General features: G+C 38.3%; 2 protein-coding genes across 3 annotated transcripts; both read left to right on the top strand.

Moving 5' to 3' along the window:
• Positions 1 to 2,669: 2,669 nt before the first annotated feature.
• Positions 2,670 to 7,846, top strand: LOC124989275 (translation initiation factor IF-2-like). The gene is made up of 6 exons (XM_047559195.1): positions 2,670 to 2,736; positions 2,836 to 2,968; positions 3,204 to 3,396; positions 3,557 to 3,650; positions 3,697 to 4,566; positions 7,428 to 7,846. The coding sequence occupies exons 1-6, from the start codon at positions 2,670 to 2,672 to the stop codon at positions 7,562 to 7,564; spliced, it is 1,494 nt and encodes a 497-aa protein (XP_047415151.1). The 3' UTR covers positions 7,565 to 7,846.
• On the top strand, positions 7,565 to 12,104 carry Ptp4a1 (protein tyrosine phosphatase 4A1). 2 transcript variants are annotated; one of them, XM_047558017.1, is made up of 5 exons: positions 7,565 to 7,976; positions 9,350 to 9,442; positions 9,714 to 9,844; positions 10,435 to 10,509; positions 10,928 to 12,104. In XM_047558017.1, exons 1-5 carry the CDS (start codon positions 7,872 to 7,874, stop codon positions 11,130 to 11,132), a joined length of 609 nt encoding a protein of 202 aa, XP_047413973.1. In that variant the 5' UTR covers positions 7,565 to 7,871; the 3' UTR covers positions 11,133 to 12,104. The 2 variants fall into 2 exon arrangements, with proteins under 2 accessions (XP_047413973.1, XP_047413971.1); XM_047558015.1 differs by having other exon boundaries at positions 7,571 to 7,976; positions 10,924 to 12,104.
• Positions 12,105 to 14,268: the final 2,164 nt, after the last annotated feature.

Below are 14,268 nucleotides of genomic sequence, written 5' to 3'. Positions count from 1 at the left end.
ATATCTGAATATATATAAAACACAATAGCAGCACATGGCTATTGGCTTTGTGCTTTGACCATAGGCTAGATTCCTTGAGAGGTTTATTGTGACAAGCTTGATTGCTCATTGTATCTAAAATTCCAGCAGAAATTATGATATAGCCCTGCTGTTGTATTCTATTATTCATAAAAACCTAAGAGACTCTTGACAAATACCTGTCTTAAAGAAATTTACTTTTTTAAATGTATGTTTTAGTTTTGAACCATAAACACATAAATTATATGTTCATAGAAGTTTAATCATACTTCCCAATTTTTCACCTTTTTAAAATAATCACAAAACAGAGAAACAAGATGTATCCCATTTGTTTACAATAAAAATGAATTTAAAAAATCACAAAAGACTAATTATGGATATAAAATAGGCTGTTCTAAAACAGCAAAAGGAAAATAAACTTTAACAATGTTGACAGCAGCCATGATTGTAGACCTGGATTTTTAAGACACTTAAATGTGGGAATAAAATGTACTCCAGGCACTAGTATCCAGACATCTACTGGGTTATGGCTCAATGAGACAGGGTCTCACTATGTTGTCGAGGCTGGCCTGGCACCTTCAATCCACCTGTCTCAGCCTCTAAAGTTACTGGGATTCCAAGCATAAGATCCCAGCAGGGTCTTATTTATAATGTGCTTATAATTTTGCTTAATTTCATGTTATTGGCTTTGTATTCTGAATATGCTGATGAAAAGTCCTGCCTACCCTATTAAAATCAAGGACATATGCTTTAAGAGAATTAACTTCCAGTGGAACATTTTGTTGAGCAGGAAAGAAATCTTCCATTTTAGCGCCTCTTCTTAAGTTTAAGGTAGTCATTGGCTTTTGGAGGTACTTTCTTACTTCTTGATGTCTGGACCACTATTGAAAATCTATTAGAGTTCTCTGCAAATAAGCACAGGTGCTGATGTTCTATAAAGGTTAATGAATCCTAGACCACAGGGACCTCCTTATCATTGTTGGGATGGATTACTGTCCTCTGAAAATCAATAGCTTGAAACAGTTGAACTGAGTGAGGCATACACCCTCAGCACAGCAGTGAATCAGAGTGGCATAGAACACTTATAACACGGCAACTGTCAGAGGGACTGGCCCTTGATTATTCTAAGACACTTTAGTGGACTGGTTAGACTAAAGTCTACACTTATATCTTGTTTAAAATGTGTTCTTATTCTCAACAGTAAAAGCCTCTTTTTCTTTTTTTTTCATCTTTGGATGAAAATTCTTTTCAAATTAGGACAGGGTAGTACCTCATCTGATTAGGCTAGACCCCCAGAAGCTGATTAATCCAGTTGAGAGTTTGAGCCCCCATTTTAAAGCTCAAGGAATACAGATAACTGAATACTTCATGTCAACACTGCTATGGTAATTAACAGGATCTATAGAGCACAAGGCTCACAACTTGTATCACAAGTTCTACAAGAAAACTGGCTAACACTTATCATTAGCTAAGTTATATCTTATCCCACCAAATTTCTTTTCTGAAAAAAGTCACTACATGAAAAAGTTTCACTATTCCAATTAGTATAACTATGCTGACCAACTTCTGAAGTAAGAGTAGATATGTGTTTTATTTTTAACTACCATATTATACGTTGGTCAAGCTTTTCATTTATTTTGATATTAACTCTTCACTTTATATCACCCATATTTTCTTCCAATGTGAAATCCATACTTTTATGTCATTTACCATATGCAAGTTTTTAATTTTTTTTAAATGGAATCATTCTGTCCTTTTCTGACTTGAGTTCCCTGTTCTGCTTTATTACCATCCCAAGCCTTTTTTTTTTCACCTTCCTATATATTCTTAGTGCTTAAAATGCTTGAAATCTACTCCTTTTATATTCATTCGTGAATATATATCTCAAGCCCTCTAGTTTTCCTTGACTTAAAGGGATTCCTAGGCAAGCAACTTCTTTATAAAATGAGGATGAGTTGACTTTTGTTACTTTAAAAGTCTGGACTGATTTTTTTTTTTCAAAAGATCTTACTTTGCTTACGGAGTTCATATTTATAACAAAGTTGAATAACTGTGCTGGCCATATAGTGTGCATCACTTAGCGTGCCTGACTCGCATGCTTGAGGCCCGAGTTCGAGTCCCCAGCCCTGTGGGAATGCGGAAATAGCAAACAAAGTTGAATAACTATGCAAGCAGTGTCTCTAAATAGAAATTCTAGTAAATCTTAAGATGCTACAGTACACAGACCCAGGACACAATTCGATCCCTAAAGCCTTCTCCAATCTAATACTCAAGGAAAACAGCAAACAAAAGGCCTCAGTTATTGGTGGAAAACCTAGTTCTTCAAAGCAGGTGAAGGTCCTGTTTAATCTTTTCAGAATGCAGAGAAGAGTAGGTTTTCAGATTATAAATGATGATTACTCTTGTATAGCACAGAACAACTGCGATCAGGCTTTAACTTCTTAGGGACCTAAATTAAAAAGACAGTGGAACTCTACAGACTGTTACAAAAAGGAAACTTGGATTTTGACCCAAAGTATTACATCAGACCTTGACAAAACCGAGGATCCTTAGTTTTTAAAAACACTTCCTTTTTAGTAGTAGCTAACCTTTCATTATCTGTGACAACATATCAAGTTAGGAACAGTACAAAGGATGCATGTGATTTCGAAATGCCACAATTGAGCCAACTGCAGTTGCCCGCGTACCTTGTAAGGAGTGACCCCCAAAATAAGGGGAGTATAGGGCTTTACTAGCATCAAATGATACAATCCCCGCGTAGGACTGGGAAGTTCTGTTAAAATAAGTTTCTCCGCCTCCACCCCGCCCCCTTGAAAGTGCCTCTGGCGACAAGAATTCAACCTGAAGAAGCCTCGGGCCGTGTCATTCAGGCTGTTGACTCACTGGGTACAGCGGTCATGCGACATAAATATTATTTGATGACGGAGATCCTAGGGGCGCAGGTGCCAAGGTAAACCATTGACAAATATGACTGTGGTTGTGACTTAAAGCTAGAGGAAAGCAGGGTTGAGGCTTGAGACGCGAACGCAGTCTAGAGGGACAGCATTTTAAGTTTGAGGCAAACTTCAAGTCTCCCATGTGACACTCCTACGTGGTTTTAATGATGAGAAACAGGGTTTGTAGCGCGATTCCTTGTAATTGCGTGATTGGAATCTTCCCGTGCAGTGTCCCTACCCAACGCCTAGCTTCCAGCACCCTCGAGTTCCTCCTTTTCCCCTTCCCTCCCCCGCGCTGAGGATGCTCCGGCACCAGCGTTTCGCCATTCATCAACCGGTTCACACCGGTGGCGGCCGCCGAGAGGTGACGTCCGCGGGGGGCGGACTCCCGCCCCCGCTCGTCTGCCGGAGCCCAGGATCCCGGGCCGTGATTGGCGGCCGGGTGTGCGCACGTAGCGCCGGCTATAAAAAGGAGGGCTTGTGACGCAAGGGCGCCTCGGCGCGCGTATTGGCTCCTGCGGCTGCGGGCCGGCTAGGCGACGCGCTCTCCTCGGAGCTGCTCACTGCATGGTAGTCTGGTGCCCCCGCCGCCGCCTGCATAGCCGCCGCTGCCGCCCCGCGACGACCACCGCCACCCCCTGCCCTGCAGCCGCCGCCACCGCCGCCGCCTGTATCGCCGCCGCCTCGGGACCGGCTGTATGATTAGGCCACAATCTTCAATGAGTAAACATATTCCTGTGAGTAGTCGTCGCACCACTGCCTCCAGGGCTGGGAATCTGCGAGCGGCCCCCCCATCCCGCCTTCGCCTTTGTTCAGGGCCCTGTTCGCGCTCTCTGCGATCCTGGGCTGCGGCCGGGTTGGTCCCGAGTGAGCGGGCGGGTTACGGTCCCGTGGCGGCCGGTGGCCACCGGCTACGGAAAGGCGGACGCCCGGCCCTTGGGGCTGCAGGATGGCGGTTGGTCACCCGAAGCATCGGCTTCCACATCCCCTCCGAGCGCCCGGCAATGGGGACCCTGCGGCCCGACCAGCGCGGCGGGCGGAGATAGTTTCGACTGTCGCAGCGGGCTGGGCGGGGTGGCACAAAAGCCGCTTTGTGACTGCCGCCCCTGCCCTCGGCCCTTGGGCCTGGCGCGCCGGGTCCAGGCCCAGTGGGTTCCTTGGCGTCCCGGGGCCCCTTTGTTCAGCGGAAGGAGAGTGGCCGCACTGGGAGCGGGAGACGTGGCCCGGGGTGGGGCGAGGGCTGCGCGTGTCACTGCGGAGCCGGATACGGGAGGGCGCGGCGGCGACGGGGTCGCCACCAGATGTGGGCCGGCGTGGGGTAGGCGGGGCGGCCCGTCTGGTAACGGTCTCGGCCCAGAGCCCTCAGAGCTCGGGGGCCGGCGCGGGACAGGAGCCTGGTGCAGCCACCCCCATGCTGCGAGGCCGGGACCGGAGCCTCAGACAAAATGGCCCCGGCGCCCGCGCCTTAAGTCAGGCGCGGCGCGAACCCGTGATTGCGGCGCGGAGAAGGGGCGAGGCAGGCGGGCCCGGGCGCGCACCGCAGCGTGCGTCGAGCGGCGGCCATCGGGGACATTCCGGGAGCTTCCCTGCTGCCCGGACCCGGCTCAGTTAGGTGAGGACACCGGCGCCGTACTGAGCCCCGCCCGCCTTCCCCGGTCTCCACCTGGTAATTCGAGCTGTTCCGGATTTAATGTCCCACCTCAGGCCCTGGATAATTGGAACAAGTCGAGTCTTGCCCTTTCTCTGGGCCACTCGTCAAGATAAATGGCCTGGGTCTGAGCGCTTTGGAACGTGCCTGCGCTACTGAAACGAAGGAGTCCCGGGCCCGGCACCAGCACGCATTTTTCCTGCCAATCTTGAAAGACCCTGGATGGCGCCTTTTAATCGAGTACTACTTAGAATTGTTCTTGAAGTCCTTGCTTGTAATGTGTGGGTGACTCCTTTTGGCTTATGGCAACAGTAGCCAACCAGAGTCAGAATTCTGAGCTTTATATTCTGTCGGCGGAATCCGCTACAATTCCAAGAGTATTAAGTTGTAATTTACACTGAAGTTGTGGGCTTGAGATCCAGATTCATGAGAGTGCTTCCTGTTACTCTCTTTATGTGTGTTTTGTCTAATACCATTTAATCAGATGAAAACCAGAAAGGTAGATCCAAAAGTAAGTGGTATTTTATACATGCTTTATTAAGTGCATTGCCTGAAACCTAAGTATACGTGGAACACATTCTCAAGGAATTTTTTGGCAACGTCTTTGGTTCTACAGATTCATTGACTTTATTCTGCAATCTGACAAACTGACTTAAATTTCTACACAAAAATTGCTCTTTTCTCCTTCTTCACATATATTAGATTGCAACTGAAATGTGGAAAAGGGGGACATCCCTTTGTATTTCTGAACTGCTTATGATGAATAATTTTTTTCCTGTGAAGAGGAAATTCAGGGGGATGTCTTGGTCTGAATGGAAAGATGACAGTGGTCACCACTGCTTTAATTTAAGTATCCCCCAGCCACTGGGTGGCTCCATGCAGTAAAAATAACCAGTTGGGGAAATTGATTCTTTAGTTTTTTCCTGCTTTCTTATGAAACTGCTTAAAAGCTTTACAAACGTCTTTAATTCATTGTGTATCATCAGAAAAGTGCCAGTGCACCCATTATATCTAAATATTTAGAACTTAAGGTGAAAGTGTAGTGAAATTAGGTTACTACAATCTGTGTTCATTTTAATAGTGATGTCTTTGGTGGTAATTTAGACAATTTTTTCTCAACCCAGCCGGCAGATAGGTGAAGTGACCTTTGAGAGCTTATTAGAACAGACTTGTAGTAAGCACGGTGGTACACACCTATGATCCCAGGGACTCTTGATGCAGAAGGGTGGCAAAATGAAGGCCATCTTGGGCAAATTGGCAAGATCCTGCCTCAGGATAAAAAAGGACTGGGGAGGTAGCTTAGTGGTAGAGCATCCCTGAGTTGATGATCAAAACTTTGGGGATTTAATTTTAAGCCTTTTACGTACTTTTAGCATGGAAAACTAATGGAGCCCTTTTTTTGTTACTGTTAACAAGATTTTGTTGGGGTAAATTACCCTTGAGAATATATGTTGTTTGGGATAGTGACTGTCATTTAGTGCTCTTCATGTTAGTTTGCTATTAATGTTCTCCTTACTCCATTCCAGTACGAAAACTGCTTGGAAATAAGTGAACAATAACTTAACATTATTTACATGTTCTGAAAATATCCTATGTGTATACATTTAATGTTTGATATTGGTGTAAACCTGATTTAGTTTTTAAAAGAGAACTTGAGGGAAAAATAAACATATTTACATTTATCCATGATAGTAGTTACCTTGCTTTTGAGACCTGTGGAAAAAAAATAAGGTCATTTCCACCACCCCATCATCAGTACCACTTTTTTGTCTCTGAATAGATTTTTGAGGCTTAGGCCAACTAAGTGAAGTTTTGGTTTTAAAATACAAAAAAGTATTAATATTATTAATAGTTTGTAGTTACAAAAGAGAAACCTATTTTATGATACTTAATGATTAACTTCCCAATAATTATTTTCCTACTTATTAAACGGAAATAATAAGTTCATGGGGTTGTTAAAATGAGGTAATATATGTGGAAAAACTTGGAAAACAAGTCCCTTTTCTCTTAAGAAAAGGATATATTGATTAAGGATATTCTAGGTCTTTAGAGGAATAGGTAAATTTTATTTATGAGAGCCAGTTAATTTTATTTTAGATAGAGTAGTAAACTATCTCTGATTTATTTATTTTTATTTCAGTGTATTTTGAAACTTACAAAGGAAGAGATAGAAAGCACAAAAGGAATATATAGGTGTGACTTAAAATTTTAACATTTAAAAACTAAAACTTCAAGGACAATTAATTAAGAAATAATTACATAAAGAAATGTTCATTATATTTATTGAAAGATCCATACGATTGACATCTCCCTTTCACCCCTGCCAAAAATGTCTTACTAAATGTTTGGTACAAAAGCAAAAAATGAAAATCAACCTGAGTGGTTTTCAGCATATAATTTAATTAAATTATACAAGGACTGATAATAGTTTCAAAGCTTGAAACTTCATAAGGTTTGTATTAATGTGTAAAAATATTTAGTTGACAAATCAATATTAGAAATTGTACATAGAGTTCATAACAATGTAAAAGTTAAATATTAAGAGAAATAATTAGAAGAATATATATAAAGAAATTTTGCCAAGTATAACCAATGACTTCAAGAAATCATTGTCATAAGTAATTTCACTCTAATGGATTTGTGAGTGCTTATTTTAGGCTTATTGGTTTAAATTTGTGATTCATTTAAAAGTTGAAAAGATGTCTTAGACTCTTAATTTGAAACAATAGTTATACACTGTAGTTATTACGCTGTGAAAGCGTAACATGTTTGTTCTGAATTGGAAAATAACTTTTTCTGTTTTTCTCTCTTTTTCTTTTAAACAGCAGTTCTGTGGTGTTCTTGGTCACACATTTATGGAGTTTCTGAAGGGCAGTGGAGATTACTGCCAGGCACAGCACGACCTCTATGCAGACAAGTGAACTGTAGAAATCATTACTACTCCACCAAGAAGCCCCCATAAGAGTGGTTAACCTGGACACAGAAGTATTGAATTGAAAATCCACAGAGCATTTTACAAGAGTTCTGACCTGGATGGGGTAAACCTCAGTGCACTTCCTTTCTATTGCCTCAGTATTACTGGATTGAAGAATTGCTGCTTCTTGTTAGGAGGTTCATTTCATTTCCCATTACTCCCAACTTCATACTCAAAGCACTGAGAATATCAAGTGGAGTGTATTGAAGTAGACTTCAGTTACTTTGCATCATTTCTGTATTCAGTTTTTTAAATTCTTTCTTAACCCTATTGAGTGTTTTTTAACTAAATTAACATGGCTCGAATGAACCGCCCTGCTCCTGTGGAAGTCACATATAAGAACATGAGATTTCTTATTACACACAATCCAACCAATGCAACCTTAAACAAATTTATAGAGGTAAGATTTAATACATTATTATGTCGTAAATTGATTGCAGTTTAATAGTGGGGTTTTTATCTACCAAAATCAATATTATTTTTTAAGGGATGACATACCTACAGTTCCGGGTCCAGAAATGAAAAGTTGGGATGTAAATTACTATGTATATTTTGAGAAGGACGTGTACTTGATTTGGATTTATAAATGAACAGTTCTTGAGGTCAACTTTATGTGTAGATAAACCAGGCACAATGGTGCATACCTGTAATTCCAATGATTTGGGAGGCTGAGGTAAGAAGGTCACAAGTTTGAGGTCGTCCTCAATCTAGGCATCTTAGTGAGACTGTCTCAATAGTAATAAAAAGACCGATGATGTAGCTCAGTGATACAACACCCCTAGGTTCAATCCCTTGTACTGCAAAATACAAACAACTACTGACATATGGACAGTACAACAGTACAGCTTTCACTTTTCTTATAAGAAATGTACAGGGAGAAGGCTACTATTATGGGTTTTTTTGTTTGTTTGTTTGTTTGTTTGTTTTTCTCATATGTCATCTTAGCCTCATGTATAAACCAGACAGTTTATCTTGGGCCCCACTTGATGCTTAGAGTCTAATTTTTTGCTACTGCTTCTGCTGCTTCCTGATGGCAGATTTGTAGTCAATTCTGTTTATACCTGCCTCAGTACCAGCCTGTTTTTACTAGGAGGGAAGGAATATAATGCTGGATAATTTATCTGGACATATACATTTTGCTTTACAAATATCTACAGGTGTACAAAATAGGCCACTCAGATCATAGGAAAATACCATGTATTTGCTTTTGTAATGTTAGGAGAACTATAATTAGTAATGCATTTTAAAACTGTAGTTTTAAATGGTAGGTGTATTTTTAAAACTTTTCTCAGGATTTTAGAGTTTTGAATATATTTTTAAGACTTTATACTCAACTTCAAATGAGAAAGTTTAAGAAGTGAACATAATTGAGTCAGAGTATTGATTAGTTTATAAATTATTCCTTCTGTCATATTTATCTTTGTCCTTTTTATTTCTACTCTTTTACTGGTGTTTTATTTCAGTCTCTCTAATGTTACTATGACTGTAAACTCAATATATGAAGAGCCCCAGGGTATTTTTTTATTCCAATTTATTAAAAAATATTTGTGGTATTTAACATACCTTTTTCTTTTATAAAATCTAATATTACAGTTTAAAACAAGATTTAGTTGGATGTTAAACACAGACAAGAGGTTCTACCGTTCTTTTCGTGATTTTCTGTTAACCAGCATTCCCACTGATCAGAAAATATCAAAATGGCAAATAATGAGTAGTAGCAATAAGGTTATGAAGAGCTCATAAGGATTCTTTTTTAATGTATATTTTATGCAGGAACTTAAGAAGTATGGTGTTACCACAATAGTAAGAGTATGTGAGGCAACCTATGACACTACTCTTGTGGAAAAAGAAGGCATCCATGTTCTTGTAAGTATTTAGTAGTTTGTGTGTTTATGATAGTTTGTTACAAAAGTTTTATTCAAATAAACCACAGACCTCAAAAAGCTTAATTTTAAGTCTTTTAAGATTTTATGCAATAAAATTTTCAAATATAGAGGTGAAAGCTAAGCAAAGGTTTGAAGTATTGAAAAATTTTTGTAAAGATTGAGCAGTTAGTCACATTTCATTGACAATGGGGCTTTATAAAACATGGGATTAACCTTCAAGATTAAAATATTTAAATATTCTTTTGACTTAGGATTGGCCTTTTGATGATGGTGCACCACCGTCCAACCAAATTGTCGATGACTGGTTAAGTCTTGTAAAAATTAAGTTTCGTGAAGAACCTGGTTGTTGTATTGCTGTTCATTGTGTTGCAGGCCTTGGGAGGTAAGAGGATTTATTAATTTGGTTCAACATACAGATCTGCTTTAACATATAAAAATATTGATATTTGCCAGGTGCAGTGGTTGTACACCTATAATCTCACTGCTCAGGAGGCTGAGGCAGAAGGATTACAAGTTGAGGGCCTGCCTCGGCAACTTGATGAGACTCTGTCTCAGATTAGAAAAGGCTGGGCTCAGGGTAGAGTTTTTGCATGGCATTTGCAAGACTGAGAGTTAGGTCCCCAGTACAGCCCAAAAAAATTATTTTTTTTAACATAAGGTCAACACTTAACATATAGGTATTACTTAAATATAATGATGGATAGTTATAATTCAGGATTTGATGTTGAAATTTTTTTGCAGGGACAGTACCAGTGGTTGAACCCATGGCTCTTGGCCACTGAGCCACATCCCCAGCCCTATTTTGTATTTTATTGAGAGACAGGATCTCACTTAACACCTTGCTTTTGCTGAGACTGGTTTTGAACTCACAATCCTCCTGCCTCAGCCTCCTGAGCTGCTGGGATTATAGGTGTGCACCACAGCACCTGTCTACTTTGAAATTTTGATTTTTTTAAATTCTTACCTTTCTAGAGCTCCAGTGCTTGTTGCCCTGGCATTGATTGAAGGCGGAATGAAATACGAAGATGCAGTACAATTCATAAGACAGTAAGTTGTGGAATCTCTTTACTTCTTTGTTGAATGTCAGTGAGTTTTAGATGTATTAATTGCCCTTCTGACCATTACCATTTCTTAAGATAATATCTTATTCCTTATTTATAGTTCATGCAGATGCTCATAAGTACTGAGATTCTAATCTAGCAATATCATTTGAATTATTATTTTGCTTTAAATTATTGATTGAATATGCTGTTTGTTGATATATTTTATTGAAGTATAACTAAAATACAGTAAAAAATAATGGGTCTCAACAGCTTAGTTGACAAAAGTGAAATAAAATAACAATCTGAAGCATTGTATAAATGCTTCAAAACAGGCCTTCATGGCCTTTGTAATCATCTTCCTTGCCTTCAGAAGCAACCTCTTTTATCACAGTTAGTTAGTTTTGTCTTTTCCTTCCAGAAAGCGGCGTGGAGCTTTTAACAGCAAGCAACTTTTGTATTTGGAGAAGTATCGTCCTAAAATGCGGCTGCGCTTCAAAGACTCCAATGGTCATAGAAACAACTGTTGCATTCAATAAAACTCGGGCGCCTGATGCTATTGCCTTGGAAGTGGAACTTAAGACAGAACCTAATTTGTCGTACATATTAGCCAACATGTTGGCGTGGTGAATAAGTCTGATGAAGCTTCCATAGGAGTATTGGAAAGCAGTTTTACCAGGCCACAAGCTTGACAGAATTTCAGCCTCTATTTTGGGTTATGATCAACCTGTTTGGACACTTAGCAAAAGATTCTTGCTGTTCACAATTTAAAATGTGCTTATCATTTGTACCAGTTGACCTTTCCTGAAATCATGTGGTATTGAGTTAATGTCTTTAAATCTATTTCCATGCCAGAATCTTACATGAGAAATATAGAAAGATTAGGTGCCAAAATACCCAGCACAATACTTGTATATTTTTAGTATCATACAAAACCAAAATTCCAGGAACTAAGAACACTCTAGACCTTATGTGATTTATTCCTTAAGTCATTTCAAACATTGTAGGACCTATGTAGTTAATTTGCCTGCTCATTTTATGTTTACATCTCCCACATTCATACTGGTATACATCAGGTTTGCTTTTAACCATTGGAGTTTTTGGGTTTTTTTTTTTTTTTTTTTTTTTTTTTAATTTTTACCAAGTCTTACAGCAATTATTTAATGTCTTTCTATAACTATTTTTTGCTGTTATGGGAAACCTCCATTTTGAAAACCTAAGTTTTTACAGAAGCACATGTCTTTAATGTCTCCAGACAAAAAAAAAGCCTTACAGTTAATTTAATGTTTGCACTTTAAGGTGCAACTTAACAGGGAGGGCCTGAAAAAAAGAAATGGGAGGGGGCTATTAAATATTTTTAGCAAAATGTTGCCTTTGTCTCGTGCAGAACCTGTAGAATATATGCTCTTTAATTTAGTAAATATTTTTTTAAAAGGTAGAGATGCTCTGTTATTGTAGCTAAAACAATTCTTAATCATAAAATTTCTGAAATTCTTGTAATTTTTTTTCATAATTATCAGAAGTTGTTTACCAACTTTTTTGTTTGAAGTGTGATTTTTTTTTTTTCTTCCCAACCTCTTGCAAAAAAAAAAAAAAAAAGAAGTGGGTTTCTGCTGATGAATTGAGCAGACATCTAATATTTTATATGCCTTTTGAGCTGTGTAACTTAATATTTGGATACTTGATAATTTTGTTTTATTATGTAATTGATAAAATGGTGATGTGTATTAATGTTAGTTCAACCATATATTTATACTGTCTGGGAATGTGTGGTTATAGTTCTGTGGGAGAAATAATTTGTCAGTGTTCACCAGCTTGTAAAAACTTAGTGCGAAAGCTTAAACATCTAAATAAATAATGAAATGCATTTATCATCACTGAGATTGTTTTGCTTAAAGTTAACTTAATTTGTAGGAAACAAGGAATTGCACTTCACTTAATGCCATTTGTAAAGTGTGTCCACATTTTTTTACAAATGAAGGAGTAAGTGAAATCTGTATTTTAGTAAGCTCAGAGAATTGTTTTTAGGGTTATGAATACTGTTTAATACTAAACACTTTTCATTACAGACTTTCTATGGGCCTAGATAATTTTGAACTAGTTTATTATTGTGTATTGAAACTATAGTAGAGAAAGGCCTTGATTTAAAGTTCACTTCTACTAATTATTAGTGGTTTTGTGCAGCTTAACATCCAAGCTTCAGTTTTTCTCATTTGCAAATACATATCTTTATAGATTTTGAAATTAACTTGAACCTAAGTATTTGGCACAGGAGCACTTAACAAATGTTACTTTTCTTTCAGTAATCTGAAACATTTCACAAAAGTTAAAGGGACAGATGTTCTTGTTTTTAATAAATGTAAAAACAGTTTGAGTAAAAAAAGTGATATTTCACTTGGTGTTTTAAAGAATTCCATTTATTCATGCTAGTCTAGCACTTAATATATACCATTTTTAAAATTTACCTAGGGCCAAGGAAGAATTGGGCCTATGTAGGCCCTGGTCCTTCAAATCTTAGATCATCTATGAGTGGGGCAAGTTATTTAACCTGAGCTATTTTGTATACTGCTTTAAAAAAAAATAGTCTATTCTTGATAAAACGATCATTTTTGTGTAGTCTTAATAAGTTATCACCACACAGCCCCATAAAACATTCATTTTTGTTGGGAGAAAAGTACTATCAGGATTAATGAAAAATCTGTTTGAAAAGTTGAATTAATTTGCAGTGTTGAATTGTATATATTTGGTGCTAAAGATCACTTTATAAACATCTGTACAGTATCAAATATTTTGTATCTTGTAAATATGGCTAGTTATAGGAACTCCTGTAATACATCCTAAATGATTCCTTATGTCTAATGAGATTTTAAGAAATTATATGTTCTTGAATGCAGGGAGTTACCAGATGTTATTCTAAAATTTGTTACTTGGTTTTTGGATATCTTCAGTGGGATGATATACATAGTGACTTAATTGCCTAGGCTTGTCTATTGGAACCATAGTGTTGACTATAAGAAATGTGATTACTAAATGATAATGAGAAACTGCAATCTCCTTTTAGTGGAAGGAAAACCATAGAAATGTTCATTTTGCAGTGCTCTGCAACCTTCATTTGTTTCACTTAGTGCCCACTTAGGGCAGTGCTCTCCTATTCCTACACCTTAACATATCCCATCCTGGTATGTGATCCCATCTGGTCACATTCCCCTTCAAAATGATACTGTGGTTCCAAAAATCTCAACCTCTGGGGATCTATTTTTAAAGTGTCATTATATTCACTTGACAAAGAGGTACTGTTTGCCAGGTATTTAAGAGTATTGCATTGCAGAGATCATAAAAGAAGGTGTCACCAGATTCTGGTTACCAATAAGTTCCCCACCCCGTGCTAAAATTAGAGAATGCTTTCTATTGAGTTTCATGAAATTAATTTGGTAAAGCATACTTCAAATGGAAGTGGAAACATAACTGAATGATTTTTTTTTACATGTAAACATTCTTTTGAAGTTTTAAAAGTACATGAAGTAGTTTCTGCCATACATGTTTATACCCCACATTCTTCGATTCCTTGAATTAATGTTTGTTTGTTTATGTGCCTCCTTACACCTGAATTGAAATTAAAGACTGGTTTAAAAGTGTCTGACACTTTAATGTTTCTGCATTACCTTTGGGATAACCAGCCTTAAGTAGAATCTTGAAAGAAAAAGAATAGAAAATTATATTAACCTTCAATGAATTAAGGCAGTTAAATACATTTGAAGAGAAATGA

Source organism: Sciurus carolinensis, chromosome 7, assembly GCF_902686445.1.
Source record: "Sciurus carolinensis chromosome 7, mSciCar1.2, whole genome shotgun sequence".
Lineage (NCBI taxonomy): Eukaryota > Metazoa > Chordata > Mammalia > Rodentia > Sciuridae > Sciurus > Sciurus carolinensis.
Note: the sequence above shows the minus strand (reverse complement) of the source record. Positions and strands in the feature narration are given on the sequence as shown.

Coding starts and splice junctions, on each gene's coding strand:
- LOC124989275 (XM_047559195.1), top strand. CDS start 2,670: ATGCCACAATTGAGCCAACTGCAGTTGCCCGCGTACCTTGTAAGGAGT. Junction 2,737..2,835: donor TGACCCCCAAAATAAGGGGA/GTATAGGGCTTT, acceptor CCCCCTTGAAAG/TGCCTCTGGCGACAAGAATT. Junction 2,969..3,203: donor CTAGGGGCGCAGGTGCCAAG/GTAAACCATTGA, acceptor CCCAACGCCTAG/CTTCCAGCACCCTCGAGTTC.
- Ptp4a1 (XM_047558017.1), top strand. CDS start 7,872: ATGGCTCGAATGAACCGCCCTGCTCCTGTGGAAGTCACATATAAGAAC. Junction 7,977..9,349: donor CCTTAAACAAATTTATAGAG/GTAAGATTTAAT, acceptor TATTTTATGCAG/GAACTTAAGAAGTATGGTGT. Junction 10,510..10,927: donor GCAGTACAATTCATAAGACA/GTAAGTTGTGGA, acceptor CCTTCCAGAAAG/CGGCGTGGAGCTTTTAACAG.